The sequence below is a fragment of the Strongylocentrotus purpuratus genome, unplaced genomic scaffold, assembly GCF_000002235.5.
Source record: "Strongylocentrotus purpuratus isolate Spur 01 unplaced genomic scaffold, Spur_5.0 spur5_contig_821, whole genome shotgun sequence".
NCBI lineage: Eukaryota > Metazoa > Echinodermata > Echinoidea > Camarodonta > Strongylocentrotidae > Strongylocentrotus > Strongylocentrotus purpuratus.
Genome location: NW_022145526.1, coordinates 336430 through 359736, shown reverse-complemented (window position 1 = coordinate 359736; position 23307 = coordinate 336430). Strand labels below are relative to the sequence as shown.

Here is a 23307-nt window from a genome sequence, read left to right as displayed (position 1 = left end):
ACTTCTGACCTTGCCCCTTAATTTGATGTGATGCACGTTCCATGACTGAAAAGTCACAACAATTGGGGTATCATTGTGAGGAAGAATAAAGACACTTTCTAATGATACTTAAAGGTACTATGTCCCTTTTGCAGCCAACCTCAAATTCTGTAGAACTTTGCAGGAAATATGAATATGTTATGTATGTCCTATTCGTGAAATCTGAACGTTAGCAGTGTCCTAATATTCAAATTATGCAAGGAAACCCATTTACTTGCTAGACTTCACTGTCAGACACTATTGAGTGACTGACTTGCTTTTTTTCTTCTTTAGTAATAACATACATAATTATAATGAGCTATAAGGTACAGGAGCATTTGTCTACATCAATAACCCACTTCTTGTGATGGCCAAAATTAAACTGATTGAATCTTTGCGCAGCATAAAACGTATGACCATTCGGTACAATGGTCTGAAAATCAAGACTATTACTTATTGGCCCTATAGCTCCTAAGTCGATCTGACAACTAATAGTCGTTATTTTCCCACTTGAAGACATTTTCAAGCCCCAACTTGTTTAGGGAAGTTCTAAATTGGTATTATCTTTCAAATGCCGTTGGAATTTAACCTTTTCATTTTTTTGGCCTGCAAATGGGACATAGTACCTTTAACATAGGGATGATTGTGCCATAACGAGAGAGATATAATCAACTAAACTTGAATTTTCCAAACTTTTTAAGAGGTTTATTTGGGTTACTCCAACGACCAAATCCAGTGCTTATGTATATCATTCAAACGGTTGAAGCTCGCTATTCCTGAGGACCATTATTCATGAGGACCGTATCTATAACGCATGACAAAATAAATAGTGATCCTTTAAAGCTACCAGTATATGAATATCGGCCCTTATAAATATCGAGGAAACCATAGACAATTTACCTCGCTATTCATAAAGGACAGTCATTCATAAGGACCACTAATCATAAGGACCGCTATCCATGATAAATAAATGGCGTTTTTTATAAATACCGGTCCATATGAATAGCGAGCAGACCCCATTCGCGAAAATAAAACCCTCGGGAAAATAACAGCTTATACAGTACCCTGCTTTATATAACTCACAATCATATGAGTCTGAGAGGACCCTGTCCAGATATGTGTTGAGGAACATGCCGCAAGGACCAAACCTCTTTTGCAGACCATCTTTGGAAGCGTTCTGATAAATCCTTGTTCTTCATAGTCCTTCCAAGTTCCAGGTTCATATGTTCATTAGTTGTTTGTTTATGGACAACCCTGCTTCATATAATTCACAACCATATTAGTCTGATAAGATCCGCTCCAGATACGTGTTGAGGAACATGCCGAAAGGGTCCAACTTCTTCCGTAGACCACAGAACTTGGACCATCTTGGATAGAGCTCTGATAAATCCTTGTTTCTCATAGGATGTTCCTGCAATAAAATAAATAAAAAAGAACATACATGCTGATCATCTAAATATTGTTTATATATACATGTATACCCGAGTGTCCGGAGAGGTTGTGTATGTGCACAGATGATCTAATAAAGCAATTTGAAGACGTTTACATGTAATATTTCATAAATTTTATAGGGCTTATGTTGGACTGTACTAGTCATTTACATCTGGGACCAACCTTTAACGTCACCATCTGAAAGTCGTGATTCAGTTTCTAACTTGACTTGTTTTTATATTATGCCAGCGTTAGCCCCAGAATATATTTTTTCTAACTTGAGAAAAGTACAATCCCTCATCAGTCATAACATCTTTCAAAGGGTCTGAAATGAACTGCATGTACAATGCTAGGACGCAAGGGTTCCACATGCAGTTTACAATGGATACGCGCTGTGATACACCTGCAATACTCTTAAACAAGTACATATTCCTACAAATGCACATTTTGAAAGCCATTTTGGGTTAAAATTTCTTCTTGAGTGTCGACACGCCGGATAAAGTACCGGTATATAAAAAAATATTTACGGTTAAAACTATAGTTCCTCGAAAATCTCAATACTGCACTTTGCCCCTCTACTTCGTCTCAGGGCACAGTACAGTCTTAAGAACACCTTGGGCAACATTTTTAACTGGACCCCTCAAATGAATTAATATTTATATATAACGAGGGGTAAGTGACACAAAGACGTAACTCCATTTTGAGAAAAAATGGTTTATGTGACACTGAGCACTTGGGCCTTAAGGAGTATTAAGTCTATGTTCCACTAGCCATCGACTTCAATGGGGTGTTAGGTGGAGATGAGTCTTTGTGTTTCATGGAAAGCCCACATTTTTCAGAATATTTTGATATCAAATACTCATTTTGGCAAAATATAAAGTTACGTCTTTGTGTCACTGAACCCTTGATATTATTTCTTGTTCTTACCTTAGCCCAATGTGGTCGACCCCCTGCCCTTATTACAATGTCCTCATACACAGCCCAGTATTTCTTGTTCCATGTTGTTCTTCCATAAGGTCTGATAACAAAAGAAGACAAAAAGAAAGGTTACACATGCATGTAGGATGGGAGCTCTATTTTTGCACACATAGAATTTGACTTGAAATTGGCAAGGATTTTCTTTTACATTCCTCAAATGCTAAATCTGAAAGAGTGCCTCAACTGGCTTGCTTCGAATCATCTGATCATCGCGTCCAGTCGAGTGGTTGCGTTACACGACATTTCGCGATACGAAAACGGCAGATCATGTAAAGAGGCCGAGATCAACCATTCATCATGCAAAGCTCAGGCAAGCAGTAAAATCCAAACCCAAGACTCTTTGGTGCCAAGGTCTTGCCCTAAAACTCAAGGCTCGGATCGGCCTTCATATCCACCCCCGAACCCACAAACATGATTGACCCAACAATCTTCATTTGAGAAGGATGATCAATTGGCTTAACCCTTCCAAGATTATATTTAGGGCTAAATTAATCACATATTGTTCCTCAAATTGGCTACAATAATATTTCTCTTGTATAGCTACATTGCTCAAACAACAATACCTTTATGTGTAATCTCTGATAACATTAAGCATTAACAAGAAAGTTGTTGAAATGTTGGAAAAATTGCCAATTTTGATAGAAAAACATTGATTTGAATCTCTCAACGTGTTGCCAAATTAAGGATTGTAAAGTTTATTTTCCTTTTTAAAATACCTAGCGTCAAAACACAGCATAGTCATGAAACTAAAATGGATGTTGTGTGTGCAGAATTGTTTGCCCTTTCTTCTTGAATATGTGGCATATTTGTTAGGGCTATGAATCAGAAGTTATTGAGCCAAACCACATAATGTGGAATGATAGTTGCAAAAGGGTTCAATTCAATTCGTTTTTATTTCATTTCCAACAGAAAGATAGACAAAGGCAGCGCGTAACAGCTGCACTACTAAAGCCATCATATGCTGCATTATTGTAGAGCGCTTAGAGACTTCTGATAAAGTAAGTGTTAGGCGCTATATAAGCACTAAAATTATTATTACAGATATTATTACAGAGTATTAAGTATATATTCATTTTTTCTTGGTAACTATACAAATACACTTTACACATACCGGTAATAAAATTATTACAAGAAATTCAGAAAATGGGGGGATCCACCTTTTGAATTCATGAATGATATTATGCAGTTGTGAGTCGGTCAAAGGAGGTGCACACCCTCTTATTTGTTGTTTGTTTGATCTTATGTTTGATCCTATGTTTGACCTCATGTATGTTTGATCTCACTCTTGTTTTTATTATTATATATGCATGATTTATTGAATAAAGAACAGATGTATAAGTTGTGTGTTTATTATAAGTTTTAGTAAATAATTTTTTAGTCAGACTATGGTGCGCTTAGAGACACCAGTATTAAGCGCCTAATAAATATTGTGTATTATTATTATTATCCACTAAAAAGCAGTGCTTGTAGTTTGTGGATCCCCCCCAAAAAAATTAATTGTTTCAATACACTGCATACCTAAAATGAATGATGTTGATGTAGCAGGTCTCTCTTCCACTGGCCGGGCTAAGCATGATGTCATCCGCCTTGGTGAATCGGACCTCTGTCGGCAAGTGAGCGTAGAATCGTCCAGTATCGACGTGATGCCTCAGCTCTCTAAGAACCTCCCCCGTCTTGTTTCTGGGGTGCAATCAAGAGAGAAGACAAGGATAAACTAGACTGATTATTTACTCGCAGACAGCAGACAAACAACAAATGAGTATTATGTTTGTCTTTTCTGAATACCAAACCATTTAGAAAGTAAACAGGTTTCCTTGCATAATTTGAATACTAGGACACTGCTAATGTTTAAATTTCACAGATAGGACATACGTAACATAGTCATAATTCCTGCAAAGTTCTACAGAATTTGATGTTGGCTGCAAATGGGACATAGTACCTTTAAACGGGCATTCAAATTCGTTTACATACAATCCAAAGAAGACTATCAGTCTTGCCAATTCATTCCCCAGTCAATCACATGCTTTGAAGAAACAGTCCCTCCCCTCAAAAAAACAAAAAGAAACTAACAAATTTAACATTGGGAATACATAAATTGGAAAATAAATAATTCAATCAATAACTCAATTATTCAATTAATCCATAAATGAACCAATAAATTGATTAATCACTCAATAATTTTTTTTTTTTAATCCACAAAAAATTTCAACTCCCAAATAGTACTCTCATATAGTACTTCTACTCCCAAATAGTACTCCCAAATGGTACTTTTTCAGAGCAACCTTAAAATAGTTGAAATAATTCTTGGCACGTGACGAGCTCTCAACCAATCAAAAACCAATACATTTTTTATGCAGGATATTTTTTTTAAAATATCGGTGTTGCCAAGTTACAAATGGAAAACTGAACGATCAAAAATATTATCTTGGAATAGCCCAATCTGTCACGTGTTGCATGAAGAGACAATTAGTGTTTGAAATAATTCTTGTCAAGTGACGAGCTCTCAACCAATCAAAAACCAAATTTTTTCAATGCAGGATATAAAAAAAAATATTGGTGTTGCCAATTTACAAATAGAAAACTGAACGATCAAAAAGATTACCTTGGAATAGCCCATTCTGTCACGTGTTGCTTGAAGAGACAATCAAAGTTGAATACCTTGTGACCGATGTCAACCCTTTCTTTCGGTAGCGATGCGAAGATTAAGAAATATAATCTGTTGATCCATGGAACAAGAGAAGGTACGAACTCACTGAAATGGAGAGAAAAAAAGAAATGAATGAAAAAGAAAGAAATGAATCATCTTTATTGGCATGATCAAGATCAATATAGCCCTGTGTGGACACGATGCAGTGAAAACCATCAACAAAAGAACAAACAGAGGAAGCGCGATAGCTCAGTCGGTAGAGCAGTAATCTGGTGACCCGGGTTCGAAACCAAGGCGATGCGCTAGTGCCCTTTGGTAAGGCATTAATCCACCTTACCAGGTCCCTCAGAGAGGACCTAAAGCCGTCCGCCGTCTGGTTGCTTACTTACAAGCATTTATGCTTTCTTGGCAGTCGGGTAAAATAACAACCACCACCACCACCACCAACAAAAGCACCTGCTGCAGAATATGAGTGAATTGGGACTTTTAGATTTACACGACGAGAACGTGGACCGCCACGTGTGACATCCTTTTAAGGTAATGTGACGTCCTTTTAAGGCACTGCCGGGCACAGCCCAGTGCCTTAACACAATGTCAGACGTGGCAGTCCACGCTCTCGTCGTGTAAATCTAAATGTCCCTAATGAATAACATGAGGCACTTTTGTGAAGGTGTACACACACAAAAAATAACTGTGTGTACCCATGATTCCTTAAAGGGACATGGTAACATTGTTCAGATGAGAGAAAATGGTGCAAAGGCAATGACTTCAATCCTAGATGTACAATTAAAGATAATCTGAAATTTTGAGTGAAAACAGACCATTATTATTGATAATGATAATAACAATTGGGAAAAACCGATCTGATCGATTCCTAAATTCTCCCAGGTATATTATTATAATGAAGTTAAATTTTAGGTGAATGTAAATTGTCACAAAGCAATGAATTGGCTCTTTATACCATTCCAAACATGTAAGTGTTGAAGATTTTAAAAGGCCTGTTTTATGTCATTTTCATGGAAAACGGTTGGGATAATTCAAAAAATTGGTTGGGAGAATTTACTGTCAGAGGGAGTTACACATTGACGCCTTTAAAGAAAAACATAAATATCTTTGTGGTTTGAGAATTATTTCAGGATTTTTTGCATGTTAGAGGATCAGTACAGTAGCAGAAATATAATAAGTAACATTTCATACAAAAATTAGGCAGTTTTTTTCATCAACCTTCAACAATATTACCGGTTCATTTTAACATGCCCGGTGACCTTTGTGTTATGAATGACATAAAAATGTGAATCATTTTGTTTTGAAGTGGAAATATTTAGCTTCTGGATTTTTTCTTTGGATGCTTTCTTCGCGTCTGCTAGGTCAATCATTTGCCACCAATTGATGAAAGGATTGCTTTGTGCACACAATGACTTTGTCTTCATCTTGTAATATAAAATGCCACAATGAGATCTTCTACTAAAGGCTTCAGAAAGTTAAGAAAATTAGGATTTTGATTAAACATAAATCAAAAACTCCATCTGATCTGAAAACTTACACCTCAGATTAACTTCTTTTCGAGCATCAGGCTTTAATTGGAATGATGCCTAAGATCTGTGGGACAACATGAATGCCGTAAACTATAGATATATAGGAACTAGAAAAAGAATCATAACTTTTAGTAAATTACCTGACCCAAAATGAGAACTCAAGAGCGTAGTAACCCACGAACTTGTCCCAAAACCATGACGATGTCCTTTCTGTGATTCTCTTCTCGGTTCGGTTGACCTTTGACACCATGACCATATCTGTGTGGGGATACCACATAAAACGGAAATGCTCACAGCTCTCCACATTGGAATCCAAATTATCTAGGACCTGTTTAAAGGAAATGTCAGAAAAAACATCACTGATTATCAATACTACTTGTATTTTAGATGCTGCTTGTAAGTATCTGCTTGCATGGTGATGTAGATATACAGTAGGCTTGCGGATGCACCATGTGAGAGAGAGAGAGGGAGGATTGAGGAGTCCTGAAAAGGACTCTCTGTAATCTTTTTTGAGGGTGTGTAGTCCTGAAAAGGACTGTTGGTGTAGTCTTGAAAAAGACTGTTGGTTATCTTTCTTAGCTTATAGTTCTAAGGAGAACTATAGCGCTTGGAAAGGATGGGTGGCGGGAGTGGCTCATAACGCTCAATCTTCCCTCTCTCTCACATGGTGCATATGCAAGCCTACTGTATTCTTGTATTTTACATGTCACAAATGGTAAAACCAATAAGGAAACATTTCTATATATTTTTCTACTCAGATTCAAGATTATAATCTTGAAAATTCCCACTTCCTCTCCTCATTCAACATTATCCTCACTAAGGGCATCATCATCATAGCTGTCATCACCATCACGATTACCATTTTCATCATCATCATCAAAATCCTCCACCTCAATTTCCCTTATCCCCATAATCATCAGGAACATTATCATCAGCATTCTTAATAATCGCTATAACAATCAGCATCATCACCACCACTATCATTATCCATATCATTAAATCACCATCATAGCCATCATGATCACCAATACCATCATCATCCTCCTCACCATGTTGTTTAGGTCTAACCGTCATCGTCACCGTCATCATCATATTACTACCAACATATCACCATCAGCATCACCATCATCGTAACTTACATCATCCAATGTGGTAGAAGTCTGAATCTCATGAAGCCTGAAGGCTGGTTCACACTGGATAGTTACTGTGAGAATAATACCAAGTGCTCCTAACCCGCATAATGCAGCGTTGAAAACGTCTGGGTTCTCAGAGTCTGAACAAGGCAGGACTTCTCCGCTTCCGGTCAACAGCTCCAAACTGACAATCTAACAGAAGTAGAAAATGAGGTGTATTACTTCTAAGACAGCTTGAAGGGACCTTTCATTAATACTGAAGTAGGTTTGAATCAATTACATCAGGAAATGACATACAAAGAGTTACCTAACTTCTACAACAATTTACTTTGCTTCAAAGAATTTTGTAAAGATACACTCTTACTTGATAAAGGAATCGTGCCTCATTTTCATATTTGTTTCCCTCTCCAACATTCTAATCAAATGGTGAGCATAACACCAGGCCTTTAGGCAAAGGAAAACTGTTGACATAGCTGTAATTTTCTTCTGTTGTCATCAAAAGCAAAAGTATAATTTCACAATAAGATAAAGTCTATAACATTTTCCTATCCCCCCTAAAAAAACACATGCACACCTTACTCCTTGTAATAATAATCTTACAATGAATGACATTATCACCACACCATTCAATACAAATCTAAACAATATACAATTCAATATACTGCTACAGTACACTACAGTACACTACAGTACATAATTCAATAATCCAGGGGATTTATATGATTCTGGAAATCAATTGTGCCCGGAAATCTGTAAGTGGTTTCCTCATTGTTTACCGTTGTTGCCATGATACCGTGATCGTATCCCGTCCCGTGGGTACCGGTTGAAATAGCGCCAGCTATAGTTTGCTCAGAGATAGCTCCAAGTCTGTGGGATGCAGGCAAAAGAAAAAAGAAAGAAAATAAGAACTCTTAGAGCAAGAAATGGGAAAGGTAATTTATGTGTCTTCCTCTAAATCTATGTTGATTCTTGGTAGATCGTTTAGTACCTCACCAAGTGTTTTGAACGTCACATCTGGGACCCGTTTCACAAAGCCTTTTTTTCAATGACAGATGAAAAATACCAGTGACAAATCTGCTGATAACCAATCAGAGGCAAGGATTTCAGTAGCTTTTAACAAAAATTGTCATTTGTCACTGATGACAAGTTCTGTGAAACACCCCCCTGGTGTAAGGAGAACATCACCTCATCTATTTTATTATTTATTTATTTTATTTTTTAATTAATTTGAACTTCAAAATCAAAACAATTTATGGCACTCTAGCATTTCAAGGATTAATTCTGCCAGGCACCCATTTACTTCACTTGGGTCGAGTGTGGCGAATGCAGATTGATGTATTGCCGAAGGGATTTAGTGCCGCGGCAGGACTCAAACCGCAAATCATGAGATCCACAGTCCGGTGATATCCACTAGACCATGACACCTCAACATGAAAGGGGTACTGTAGATGGGCAGGTCCAAGCTATTTGGATTGTGACGTACGGGACATTCAGAGACTTTAAACAAGAAATAACAATGGATGAAATTATTTATATGGCTATCTTTTGGTATGAGTCTGTGGCTATTATGGGCTAGTTCATTTGTGGAAAGTTTTAGTTCTGACCAATTCATAAATTAATTTTTAATGTAATTAATGTGCTGCGTGACGTACGGGACCAGAGAATTTCTGACTTTTTCAAAAATCAGTTCGTCGTATAAATTCTCTGAATTTATTAAGTTATGAGATTTATGGTAGTGATATCTTAATTCATTATGGAATCAAGCATTGATCACAACTATAACCATATTTTTCTGACCTTCCGTTGTTATGTAATATACCAAAACATAAATGTGTGTATGTGACGTACTGGACACGTGACGTACGGGACAACTTTTCCCTATGGGAAAATGCATTGAAATGAAGAATTTTCGTCAAAATTTGTTAAATATGAACAATTTTAACTTAAATCAGTGACAATTAGAGTGTTTTAGAACCCAATTAGATCCTCTGACCATCACTCAATATCCTCTGTGTTAATTTATAAGGTAAATCAATACAAATATTAATAAAGAAAACAAATTAAATTACATTCATACACACACACTATATTACCATTTTTTATTCCATTTACCCTTCTATTATGTGCAGTCATGCTTCTTTTCTCATTTCTTTCATCCATTCCATTCAACAGTGCTACATGTACATGTAAATGTTTTAAAATAATAATTAATGAAGAAGATGAACTTGAACTTGAAAACTTTCATTAAAACTTGTTTGAAAGACAGGGGCACACTCGGCACATCATATTTTGTGAACAAAGATACAGTACATTACAAATATGAAATCTTTTCTTCATAGCTTGTTTGAATTACTTGATAGTAATATCATAGAATTTTGAAGGAATCTTTTTATCACAGATTAGAACATGTACATGTATATGTTGCTGTCATATATTCAAGAATTTTAATGTACCGGTACATTAATGTACATGTTTGTGAAAGATGGATACAGAAATATAAATCTTGAATGTATTTTGTATTGATTAAAGACATCTTATTAACACCACCAGATATAATAAATTAAAACCCTAAAGGTTTGTGTGACCTTTTCCACAATTCAACAAAAATGCATGGGTGTAAAAGTGATAAAAATTCTAAGTGGGTGAGAGTGAGAGAGGCTGTCCTTCCTTAAAAGTTATGATTTAGTTTTTAGGAGATCAAAATTCCTGAGCTGGCTCCATAACATGTACATGACTGTACTATTATGATTTACATATTTAGCATCCTGCCAATGTTGGGGACATCAACTGGCAAAATACCAAAGTTGATAATACCAGGGGTCTGGCTTGAAGACTAATTACATCAATAAATATTCATAATTGAATGACACATGCCTTTAAGACTAAAACAATAACAACAACAACAGTACAAGTAAATTCCTAGAAGGGAACCAGTTGGAATGTTCATATATCCCTGTATACAACAAGTTTCCTAACACATATATATTCTCCTTTTGGTCATTTCCTTTTTTCACATCTTGCATTGGTTTTATATGGGGTTGTCCCGTACGTCACACACTTGTCCCGTACGTCACATTTCTTAATTTGATTATGTAATCAACACAGAATTTTCGTAATTTTTGTTAAACCTATTTTTTGTTAGGTATTCATCTAAATTAGAACTTCCTAGAATATCTTTTAAAAAAAAAATTATTTTCATAATTAAAATTAAACAAATTAATGTCAAATTGTGACGTACGGGACATCACACTTTGGAACCTACCTCATTTGCATAATTAATTAATTTTGAAAGTTTTTATATTTTTTTCCTATTTTCTAGTATGATGGTCTACATGTCCTAAAATATTTAATTTTGAAAAAATAATTCAAATGAGATACAAAAATAAAAATGTAATGTCCCGTACGTCACGCTAATTAACACAAATCAAAGTTCGTGACCTTGGCATTCTTCGTATTTTGATAATTTTTAATTTTTTTTATCAGATTTATAAAATTCATAGTTTCAGCTTTAAAATGATGTATAGTTTCTTGAATATATATAAAGATAAAATTTGACCCCCAAAGGGGACAATAGCTTGGACCTGCCCAGATGGAGAACCTTTTGTGACATGAACTTTCACAAAGTGTAAAAAAAAAACATAGTTGTGTTTTTATTTATTTCATGGCATGGCATGGCAGGTGGAGGATGCTGGAGAGAAGAAATATAGAGTGTCATCACGGTGTGAAAGTCAGTAACCCCTCATAACAGGTGAAATTGCCGACTTTAAAGGGATTGGGTAACTTTGTCTCAGATTCTAAAACAAAATCCCAGATTTAGCTCATGATGCAATGATAATTATGAACCTTTAGTGAGAAAATTACTATACAATGTGGGGAAATGGATGGGGAAATGCTAAGCATTATATAAGGCCTATTTTTCATGGAACTTAAGACTAATCTTGGTAATTGCCAACACCTGTTATTGGGTAAACACCCGAACGGTATTGAATTCCCCATGAGAGACCTCTCCTATGCAGGCACGTAGCCCGGGGGGGGGGGGGGGGGGGGGGGAGCACATGCCCCCCAAAAATTCACAGATCAGTTAAAATTTTGTTATTATGAAAACAAAAGCCTTATACTATTTACTTCACACATTCTTCATAACTTTATTTTATTATGCCTTCAACTTCATTTAACCTATATCATATTAAGCAGCCATTTTTTTCAGAATTTCTGATAACTGAAACATTCCAAAAGTAAACATAATAGCCTGTGTAGATGAATCTGCCGACTAAGGTCGTCGCGCATGAGGTCAAGCTCGGGACAAATATAATGCGTTTATTGTTTTGACTATATGCGCGTAAGTTGAAGTTGTATAAATGTATATTTTTCAATGTGTACAGTGCAGTATCTATAGATACACAGTACATTAATTAGGATTTATGATTGGCCACCATTATTGACTACGCTAGATTACCTACACTGCTCTGATAACTATTTTATTATTACAATGAAAAATGTCTCTTTTTAAATTTGGATTCACGAGTCAGGCTAAATCAGGAGCGGAATTTAGTGACAGTAAATCACGCAAATCGGAGGAATTTCGAGAGGAACATGAGGAATTGAATGAGGGAGGTCTGCGAGAATCATCAGTAACACTGCAACCGGGTCCATCCAGTAGAACAAGTGCTGGATCGTCGAAAAGTGATGTGAAACTGATAAGTGAGGTTGAGAGTAATGATGGGTTGTTGGATTTAGGATCAAAGGATTCTGGACCGAAACAACCAATCCTAGCGTCATTCCCTCAAGTTCAAACAGGTAAGAAAAATCGATCGTTCAACAAAGATTGGATAGATAGATAGATAGATAGATAATTTATTGGTCCATATTCAAAAACATAGAAAATTGGCCTCCACTGGCAGCACATAAACATAATACAAAGTAGTTACAAAATAATTGATATGTCACATAATGTACATAAATTCACACGAGATCATGACATTAACAAAAAGCATAAGTATAAATTACATAGTAATAGGGAAAACTTCAGAAAGAAGTCGACATTCAAAGATTGAGAAGTGAGAAAAAAGTCGTAAGGAGACTGAGGAGCAAAAATAGTAATAAGAGAGAGAGGGGAGAGGGGAAAGAGACAGAGAGGGAGGGGAGAGATAGAGAGATAGAGAGATAGAGGGAGAGAGAGAGAAAGATAGGAACAAGAGGTGGATGTAAGGAGAGAAGAGGGTATAAATAGAGGGAGGGAAAAGAAAAGGAAAGGAAGGGGGACGAGTTATACACGACACAACTGTCTATCTGAGAGGTAATAGACCAGTTTCGCAGTGTATCCACGTTGAATGCGCAGGTCCCCGCGAAGTGCGCGGACACGAATGACTCCTCCCACCCGCCAGGAACAATCGTATTCCAACAGGCAGAATGCAAGTTGCACACGAAAGACGCTACCAGGCTGGCAATACATTAGAGCTCGCCCAACCTAGCAACAACCAACGTACGCAACTCACACCCTGCCCACCAAAACACAACCACTCCCAACGGTGAATGGAGGCACCCCGACAAAGACCCACGCACCCAACCCGAACCCACTGCGAAACTGGTCCACTATGTTGCACATTTTAAAAAACCGGCTTTATGGTACTAATTATGCTTAAAAACAGAGCAGAGGCAAGATTGAACGGTGGGTCAATTGGCAGGTGTTAGAGTTACAAGGAAAATAAAAATATATAACTGGCTAACTGGCTGGCAAGAGACTTTCAAAAGGGTCATCGCTTGACATTAGCATTGAACATATGAATGACATTCGGTACAAAGGATTGTCTGTAACGACAGCGGTTGCTCCTCGGTACGCGTAGGCGAATACCTGAGCGATTGAATCCAAAGAAATGATGTAATGGATGTGATGGGTCATTCATTATTGTGTGAACTTTAAGTAACATACGTTGTTCATACACAGTACTGATAGGGGGAAGATCTGAATAAACTAACCGCTGGGCAATTTTCCTGGGTTTAACTTAACTTTCTCCGATTTTGTTTTGAAAGATTACCAAAAGTGCACAAAAAATTGAATGTCAGGATACTCTGTATAAGAGATTGGTAGAAGAGAACTAGAATCCTATTATCCACATGAAATTCCTTTAGTTTCCTTAGAAAGTATAACCTTTGACTTGCCTTGCCTGCTACGATTTGGGTGTTCCTATTCCAGTTAAGTTTATTATCAACAGTTGTTCCCAAGTACTTATATTCAGAAACTCGCTCAATGCTTTGATCATGGATAACCAACGAGTCAAGAGGCTGAGAGGAACGACGAAAGTCAAATACCATTTCCTTGGTCTTTTTTACGTTAAGAACTAGATGGTGCCGATCGCACCAGTTTACAAATTGATCAACTTCTCTAACATATGGGCTGGAATCTCCTTGAAGGAAACCAGTTATCACAGTGTCGTCTGCGTACTTAATTATTGAACAATTATTATTGGTGATGGTATAGTCACTAATATAGAGCGAGAAGAGAATTGGTGAAATTACACAGCCTTGAGGAGCACCTAGATTCAGACATTTGATGATAGAGTTCAGATTATTACACTTAACCCATTGTGGTCTGTCTACAAGGAAATTATGGATAATCCTAAACTAGACATGGTTTGACATTCATATTAAGTAGCTTATCTATCAGTATGTAAGGAACAATCGTATTAAAGGCACTTGAGAAATCTATGAACACAGACCTAACGTAAGACCTAGGAGTATCCAAATGTTGATACAGACCCTGTAAAAAAACAAGTACTGCGTCTTCTACACCTCTATTGTTCTGATATGCAAATTGAGTCTTGTCGAAAATATTAACCTGATGGTTTCTAAGGTGTTTTAACAATAACCGTTCAAAACATTTCATAGGATTGCATGTAAGGGCTACTGGTCTATACTGATTCAGTTCACTAGGGTTTTTCATCTTAGGAACTGGAATAATAATCGAGGATTTCCAAAGACAAGGGATCCTACCAGCATTCATGATCAATTGGTAAATACGTGTAAAAACATAGGCAAGTTGTTGACTACATATGTTCAAAACCTTATTAGAAATGTGGTCTGGACCAGATGCTTTGTTTACATTTGTCTTCGCAAATATATTTCGAACTTCATGTTCACTAAAGACAATTACCTCATTTGAATCAATTACAATATTTGACAGCCTATCTATTATTACATCATTCTCTGTAGAAAAGTCATGAACATCGAATCGGGCATAGAATTCACTAAGACTATCAATAAAATCCTGTTTACAAACCATTACTCTCCTATTAGTGTCCTTATAACCGGTCATTGTTTGCATTTGCTGCCATGCAGCTCGTGAGTTGTTTTCATTAAAGTTCCTTTCCAGTTTTCTTTTATACAGCACTTTAGCTTTCGCGACTTGCCGGTTGATTTCTTTCTGTATCTCCTTAACACATGACTTCTCTCCTGAAAGAAAAGCTTCGCGTTTCCGTTTCAATAACACCTTCAGTTCCTGAGTAATCCATGGCTTGTTGTTTGGATATGACTTTTCATCTTTAAGAGGAATCGAAGATTCAACGCAGAAGTTGACGTACTCGGATATAACTGTAGCTGCTTCGTCTATCGACTCAGCTGAATCTACGGAGGTGTCCCAATCTGTGCAATCGAAGCTAGCACGCAGTTCCTCTATGGCTTCGGAGCTCCACACACGCCGTTTCCTGGCAACCGGTTTGCTGCTTTTCAGCTTCTGTCGGTACGACGGGAGGAGAAAAATGTTGTTGTGGTCGGAGTTACCCAACTGTGGACAGGACTTCGATGTGAATGCGTTCGGAATGTTGCAGTAACATAAATCAAGGGTGGCATCGTTACGAGTAGTCTGTTGAACAAATTGATTGTAGGTCGGAAGCACCTCATCCAATTTGCATTGATTAAAGTCACCCAAAATAATCTTAGCTGAATCCAGTGATAGTGCCTCGAGTTCATTGACCTTTGAGGCGATGAATTGACTGGCAATATCAACATTAGCATGTGGCGGAATGTATGCAACTAATACGAAAATCCTGTTAATCTCCCTCGGCAAGTAAAAAGGTCGAAGCCCAACAACTAGTAGTTCGTAGTCGGGTGTACAAAACTTCTCTCTCACAGTCCAGTTATTGCACCACTTATGATTAACAAAGACACAAACACCACCTCCACAGGATTTACCTGATTCTGAAGTTCTGTCCCCTCTTATAATCTCGTAATCTCCAATGTCTATGGCGCTGTCCGGGATATTCTCGTGGAGCCATGTTTCCGTAAAGCACAGAAGGCACGATTCTCTATACTCATGAAGAAAACGTATATTTGCACGGAGTTCGTCAATTTTGTTGGGTAGGGATCTGACATTACCAAAAACGATAGAAGGCAACGGTGGTTTAAATCCTCGTTTCCTCACTCGCTGTCGAACCCCACCTTTCTTTCCTCTTTTCCGTGGTAGAATTTCGCACGGGAAATCGGCGAAACCACGTGGTTTGCTACCCGGGGCCTGGGCGGGCCGGTAGCTCAACAGTTCGGTACGCGTGTAAGTAATGGAACCTTGAGCATGTTGGGCGTGGTCCTGACAGTGAACATTCGTAAAAAGCCGTGAAATTAGTAGAATTGTTAAAAATATCCGGATCAGTAATGAAGAAACACATGTAGAAGGCATGATGACACGATGACAATAGCGAAAAACAGACAAAAGTACGACGAAATCAGGAAAAATAAACCGAAAAGATGAGAACATAAAAAAAACAGTGGTGGTCGCCACAGTGCAGCGCCCTCAAAGCATGGTACAACGTAATCAGTGATGCTGCCTTCTGCTATTCTTGCCAGATTTTTCCGTCAATATCCGGTCACAAAGAACACAATTTCACTGGAAATGGGATAAATCAATGGAGGAAAGCTACCGAGAAATTTAGGAAGCACAGCAAAAGTGAAAGCCACAAGACTTCTTTTTCGAGATGGCAGCACTACCTTTAAAGTCTGAGTGAAGGCAGCATTGCTTCCAAAATATCCAGACAATACTCGCGAGTAGTGAAGGAAAACTGGGCATACACAACCCAGATTTCCAAAAATAATCATTTTCCTCGTAAGACAGGGAATAGCATTGAGGGTTAATAACGAGAGTGTGGACTCACTTAATCGGGGGAACGTTTAAGAACTGTGTTCTCTGATCGCTGATGCCAATCCTGCTTTTGGTGAAAGAATCAAAGCGATGCCTCTCATTAAGCTACTTATCTCAGCGCCGAAATTCAAAATGAGCTCCTGAACGTGACAGCAGAAATAATTCGGGAACAAATTGCGGAGGAGGTGAACTCTGCAGGATTGGCCACAATCATTGTGGATGAGAGTAAAGACGTCTCAATGAAAGAACAAATCAGCATTTGCTTGCGATATGCCGAATACAAAGAAGCAGTGGGACATATCTTGCATGAGGAATTCTTAGACTTTCATGATCCAATGCGTCTTTAATTAATGATGATGATGAACACAGAATCAACTGGGAAGAAAATATCAAGAACTGGATTGGACTAAAACTGCAAGAGTGCACCAGAATGGCAGAAAATAGAGTGAAATGGAGAGATGTTGCAATCAACCTCCGAACTGGGAGATAGATAGATAGAACCTTAATTGCAAGACTCAACCACATGCAAAATTCACAAACATTTCATAAGTGTGAAAATTGCTGATTGTACATTTAAAATAATACTTACAGACTAAGAGCAAGTCCGTATCTTGGAAGGATATCTGTATTCAGCTTCTCCAGTAGGACACCGGCTTCTACTCGAATCTGATGTTTATCAACATCAACCTGTGGGAGAAAAGTCATTCAATTCAATTTCTTTTAAACCCAAGCAATTAAAAAATACCATACATATGTACATAGAATTATATGCAGTACATTATACTTAAAGTGACTTGGTAACATTGTTGAAGGTTGATGAAAAAACTTTGGGGTTTTCTTTCTCAAAATGTTTGCTCGGCACGTTTTCCAAGACCTCCAGCCGAGCTATTTTTCAAGATGGCCTCAAAATATAAGCAGACAGGGACTCTAATTACCATAATTAACGGTGTATAAACCGCACCTTTTTGCAGCCGAAAAAAATTAAAAGTCGGGGGTGCGGTTTATACACATTTTTTTTAAAGATTCGATTTATGCCCCTCCACCTGGCGCTATGCCTGGCAATGTCTCCCAGCTCAGTAATGGATGTGTTGACTCACCACTCGGAAACTAGAACAACAATCAAATTTGTCTGTCATCTTGGTTTGAAAGTAATCTTTCCGATAGATCTCAATATGTAGTTTATAATAATGATTCCTCAAATTTTTCTTCTATTACACGGCGTACCACAAGGTTCTATCCTAGGTCCTCTACTGTTTTTTAATTTACATTAATGATCTTACACATTCAGCTGCACCTCGCAGTTAAATGAAAGGCCTTCCCGCGTGGGTTTATTTATTATGGACCTGGCTTGCTGCCGACAAAGTCGGCCAAAAAAAGAGGGGTGAGGTTAATACACGAGGGCGGTTTATACACCGTTAATTATGGTATGATGATTTTTTTTTTTTTTTTTTTTTTTTTTTTTTAATTTTTTTTCTTTCCTTTTCCGCCTAAATTTTGAATTTATAGAACACAAATTGTTTATTTTGAGAGAATACAAGAGAATTGACAGGGACCTTTCTTTGCTGCTTACCGATAGAACTTTGTTGATGTGTTTCATGTTGATCATGTATCCAGTCGTACATGCAATGTCAGAAGGGGAATGCCTGCTGCCACATACCTTCACCCTTTTGCCTTCTGTGCGTGCTCGCTCAACAATCTACAAACAAACAAATGAGAAAGAGCTATGTTTGATGTAAAATGGTGCCTGACCAGAATACTCCCCAGGGAACGGAACGTGTGCACTATCATGTGCAGATTAACAATTGAATCTAATGACCAAGTAAACAATAATTATAATGTAAAGTGCTTTATAGAAACGTAGTAAAAATGAGAAAGAGCTGTGTTTGATGTGATTTGATTTGATAGTTTGATTGATTTATTGATTTATTGTAAAATGGCACCTGGCCAGAATACTACCCAAGGAGCAGAGCAAGTACACTATCATGTGCAGATTTACAACTGAATCCAATGGCCAAGGTCATACTAATTATAAAAACGTAGTATTAAGCACTTACTATTATTGATTGACTGCTAAATCATCTTTCAAACATTTTATTCATAGATCATCTTTTCTCCATGATAATGATAGCTTCACAATGACTAAGATTGACTTTAAATTGGACTTACCAGTAACTATGGCAGGCTGTTCATGCCACTGTTTGCTCTCACCATTTACTGGCATTGGTCTCTCAAGGGATGAACAAATCATGGTCACAAATCTAGACTACAGAATTTACATATTTTGATAATTCATTATTGAAGGAAAACAAATTATCTAAAGATCATAATGGTGAGAGCAACCAGTGGCATAAATAACCTGCCATAGTTACATGTAAGTCCAAGTTATAGTCTGTATGAAACACCCCCAAGGATCACTACAATGTACATGCACGTGACTCGGCACTCTGAATTTACAGAGGCAGTTGAACAGGTGTGCCTTTGTACCAAATTACAAATTTGCACGCTCAGTCATGCGGTGATTCCATTTCCGTAATGTAAACAAATTTATTGCATGTGTCTTTGTGAACTGCCTTGAAATGAATTATTTCATCCACCTGTTGCGAATAATTGTATTTCAATAGTCAGAATGCGAATTGCATGCACATTATCTTTTGCATAGTCTGCTCCATACGATAGGATGGCTAGAGTGTATAACACTATGAACATGACTGACAAAAAAGCGGACAAAATATACAGTTCCTCGGGTAGACAAATGAACATCCCTTCACTGCTATTGTGCAAAAATGTGTAGAACAGGTGTCACATGCATATTCACCTGTTCTACACCTTTTTACACAAAAGCAGTGAAGGGATGTTCGTTTATCTACCTGAGGAACTGTATATTTTGTCCGCTTTCTTTGTCAGTCATATTCATAGTGTAAGCATAAAGCTTGATATGCTTCATTACTCTTTAGTTTTAGTGGATAAACTGACCTGGGTAAGTTCTGCTGTGTCCTGTGGTTCAAAGTAGAGCTCAGGCTTGCAGAAGAATGTCTCGGCCCAGTTTCGAAAGATGTAGCCCTCCATGGTAGTTTCAATCTGAATGGTAAATGAAGAAAAAATGCCAGATCTTTTTCATTCCATCTCCTCATTGTTCATACATACATGTATATTGCCCAATGTTCAAAGGAAGTCCCGTGCCTAGGCTGGTAAAAAGTTGTCATTTAACCAATTAGTCAAACGCAAGTTACTTTAATATCAATTGCAAGTTTGCAGTCTCCTAGTCCTATCTCTTGCGTACATGTACATAGCATATCTGCCAACAATTGAAAATAAGAATTAGGAATTTTTAGCACGATATACGTTCAAAATCAAGAAATCGCACTTGAAGCGGCAGTGTAACTGGCAATACGCGGTAATTCGGTACCAAAAAACGAGCACAAGCTTGCTGCTCGATCATGCAGCCTTTCAATGTACAAAATATGTGAACTCTCAAATTGCGGCACATGACAAAACAAGCTCACTTTAGCTTTAGCACCCATAAATTATTTTCTTATTTTTTTTATAAGATAGGGTCTAGGCTACAGAAATTACCAAAAAGCTGCCTCTTTCGGAGCCAAAAGTCCTACTTCTTTTGAACTTTAAAGGCAACCTAAACCCAAATAATAAGTGTAGGTATTCTGAAAAATGAGATGTATTCCTGCCCTTTGATGTACAATATTCCTTACGAAAATGTACAAGATATATTATAAATGAAGATATTCTTTGCATGATGTGATGCCTTTCAGCATAACATGGGCGCAGCCATTTTCTTGAAAATGTGACGTACCTGTTAAAGTTGTACATGTATCAGGCACCAAGCTTTAGTTGGAAAGAAGGTTTAAATCAATAACGAAACCTTTACTTTTCGATAAACAAAAATAATAAATGAGATGATAGAAATTATATTAGGTGAAAAATAAATAACAGGGACACAATTGTAGCAAAATTAATTTATAAATACTACACTATATCAGTTGAAAAATCCATTTCATTTATGAGAAATCTTCACCCCAGAAGAGCACTTAGTTATGCAATTTGCGTTCTGGCAATTATAGTTCAAAGGATAATAGCAGGTGAATGAAATGCTTCATCACCACACACGTCTGGGAAGATTGATAACGACTTCGCGTAGTACGTCAAATTATCAATTATCGAAACAACGTCTCCTCCTCCGAGTCCTCTCTCACTTCCTTTTAAGGTTCTTTCTTTTCCCCTCATCACAAAGTCCCTCAGGGACTGTACTTTAATGTAAGCCCTTTTAGAAGTCAGACGAAAACACACAATTAACTCCTCCTCCTCCTCCATGAGACATCATGCCATGGTCATGGCAATGATTGCTGGCCAGCCTGCAGCCTGGGGCCCGTTCCTAAAAACTGTCATAAGTCTAACTTCTTGACTAAATCAGCGTTAGTGAGTTACATGTACATGTAGATGTCCAATACATGTTTCACGAAGCCCTCTTTGCCAAGATCAACGACAACATCCTGACTAAGTAGTTGTGACGCCTCTGACACCGTCGTATCTCTGTCATAACTTTTTAGTCGATGGGCAGCGCCATCACATGTCATTTATTGGGTAGACTATGGCTGGCAAAATAGGACAATAAATCCTCCAACTATGATTTTTCTACACATTCACTTAAACAGTGAGTTATCATTTTTTGTATTTAAAGGCACACTGTCCTACTTGTAGCTACTTGCTCCCTCTATATATAGAAAACTTTCCCAATCGGTGCCTGTTGGTCCCCCATGATCCTCTTTTTCTTATGTTAAATGAGAGCTGAGTTAATGAGATAGCCACCTGTCACACTGACCTCGCTGGCTCACTGGGTGGTCTAATCCTTTCTAGCTGAAGTAGTAAAGCCTGCCTTTAATAATCTTATAAAATTGTTTATATGTAAGGATTTTCCCACTTAAATAAACTGATTATACACCTTTATTTCCACATTGTAAAATCCTCGAAGGGATGGGTAATCTGCCATGGCAGGCAAGCCATAGTTTGAAGCATATTCTTTAGTTTTCAGACCCATATTGGCTGCTTTCGAGATAAATTCTATCTTTAAATGTGTACATTGTAAAATGAATAGTTTAAAACATGTGTTTTAACCTTTGGAATGTTGAAGTTTTGTCATTTAAATAATTTACTGATGCCGAGACATTGGAAAAAACTTTCAAAACATTGTATTTTTACTAAGAATAATTTAAGGGTGTATTTTTATAAACTATCAAATGAAAATATCAGGGGAGGAACCATCTCCAGAACAAAAATGATTCACCGATCATGTAAAGAAACACAATTCTATTTTACAAGTAGACTCTAGAAGGTCTACTTCTAATGTCTAATCTACACAAATTTGGAATCATATTGCATCTCTTATTTCTTGGTATCATTTTCAATCTTTTTTATTACTAATTCATTTAAATAATTGCATTTTCCCTAGATCTAATAGACTATTACTTTTGTAATAATCTGGTGGTATTGCGACTAAAGCTAGGTCTAAGTCAGTGTAGTCTCGGCTCCTCTTCTCGCCGATAGTAATCTAGTAAGCTCTTCATGAAACGGTTTAGGAAGATCACAGACATCTTTGTAGTTGGCGGATAAAGTTATGACTGTCTTGTCGTTGGTTTCTAGGAACGAGCCCCTGTCTCCCAGCTGCACCCAGGCCAGGCTAGATCCAGTCACAGCTCGGGCAGCGGGGAGGGCAGCGGAGCCGGAGCCTTGGCTTGAGCTCCCCGTACCGTGCCGACCACCGCAAATGCACCGGGCATGCATGTGACTAAATAAATACATTTTAAAAAGCATTGGGAAACCGGGAAAATGCTAAACAAAACTCACTTTCAAATATTAAAGCTCTTGCACGTCTTAATGGGATATCCGGATGCAGGTAAAGTGATTCTAAAACCGAACCACGATCAATTGGTAGGCACGAGTAGAAAAGTTGTTTTCTAAACCATGTACCAGCAGCTTCAGTACAGAGCGTGCACGTTAAATAATCATCGAATGCACATCTACTGTAAGTTAGCCTTGAGTGAATGCTTTATGCTTTTGTCTTCTTCTTTTTTTACAAATGAACTTGGAGTCCACAAAAAGTGCCAACATCCCCATACCCATTCCCAACTCTAAAGAGAAAACTGACCAGTTCATATCCGATCATTTGATCATCTAATACTAAAATAATTGATAGACAAAATAATACTTTGTAGTCGAGTTGAACATCTTTAATAAATATCGCCTATATTAAGACTAACCAAATAAGATGATTGCGAAACTCATCCAGCTGGGAATTCCACTGATCTCTACGGAAAAATCGGGGGGGGGGGGGGGGACTGTACCTGATTTACTTCTTTCTTCTTCGCCTTCGGTGGGGAAAAAATGAAAAAGTGAAAATTGACGTGCTGTTAGGTAGGGGTTTCGAGT

General features: G+C 37.5%; 1 protein-coding gene across 1 annotated transcript; it reads right to left on the bottom strand.

Moving 5' to 3' along the window:
• Positions 1-565: 565 nt before the first annotated feature.
• Positions 566-22859, bottom strand: LOC115917982 (L-gulonolactone oxidase-like). The gene is made up of 11 exons (XM_030981201.1): positions 22726-22859; positions 19843-19947; positions 18440-18565; positions 17459-17556; positions 8519-8609; positions 7749-7934; positions 6750-6937; positions 5030-5179; positions 3946-4107; positions 2377-2467; positions 566-1429 (listed from the first exon to the last, which is right to left on the bottom strand). The coding sequence occupies exons 2-11, from the start codon at positions 19933-19935 to the stop codon at positions 1298-1300; spliced, it is 1317 nt and encodes a 438-aa protein (XP_030837061.1). The 5' UTR covers positions 19936-19947; positions 22726-22859; the 3' UTR covers positions 566-1297.
• Between the last annotated feature and the right edge of the window lie 448 nt (positions 22860-23307).

Coding starts and splice junctions, on each gene's coding strand:
- LOC115917982 (XM_030981201.1), bottom strand. CDS start 19,935: ATGGAGGGCTACATCTTTCGAAACTGGGCCGAGACATTCTTCTGCAAG. Junction 8,610..17,458: donor TACGGACTTGCTCTTAGTCT/GTAAGTATTATT, acceptor TGCATCCCACAG/ACTTGGAGCTATCTCTGAGC. Junction 4,108..5,029: donor ACAGAATGGGCTATTCCAAG/GTAATCTTTTTG, acceptor ATTGCACCCCAG/AAACAAGACGGGGGAGGTTC.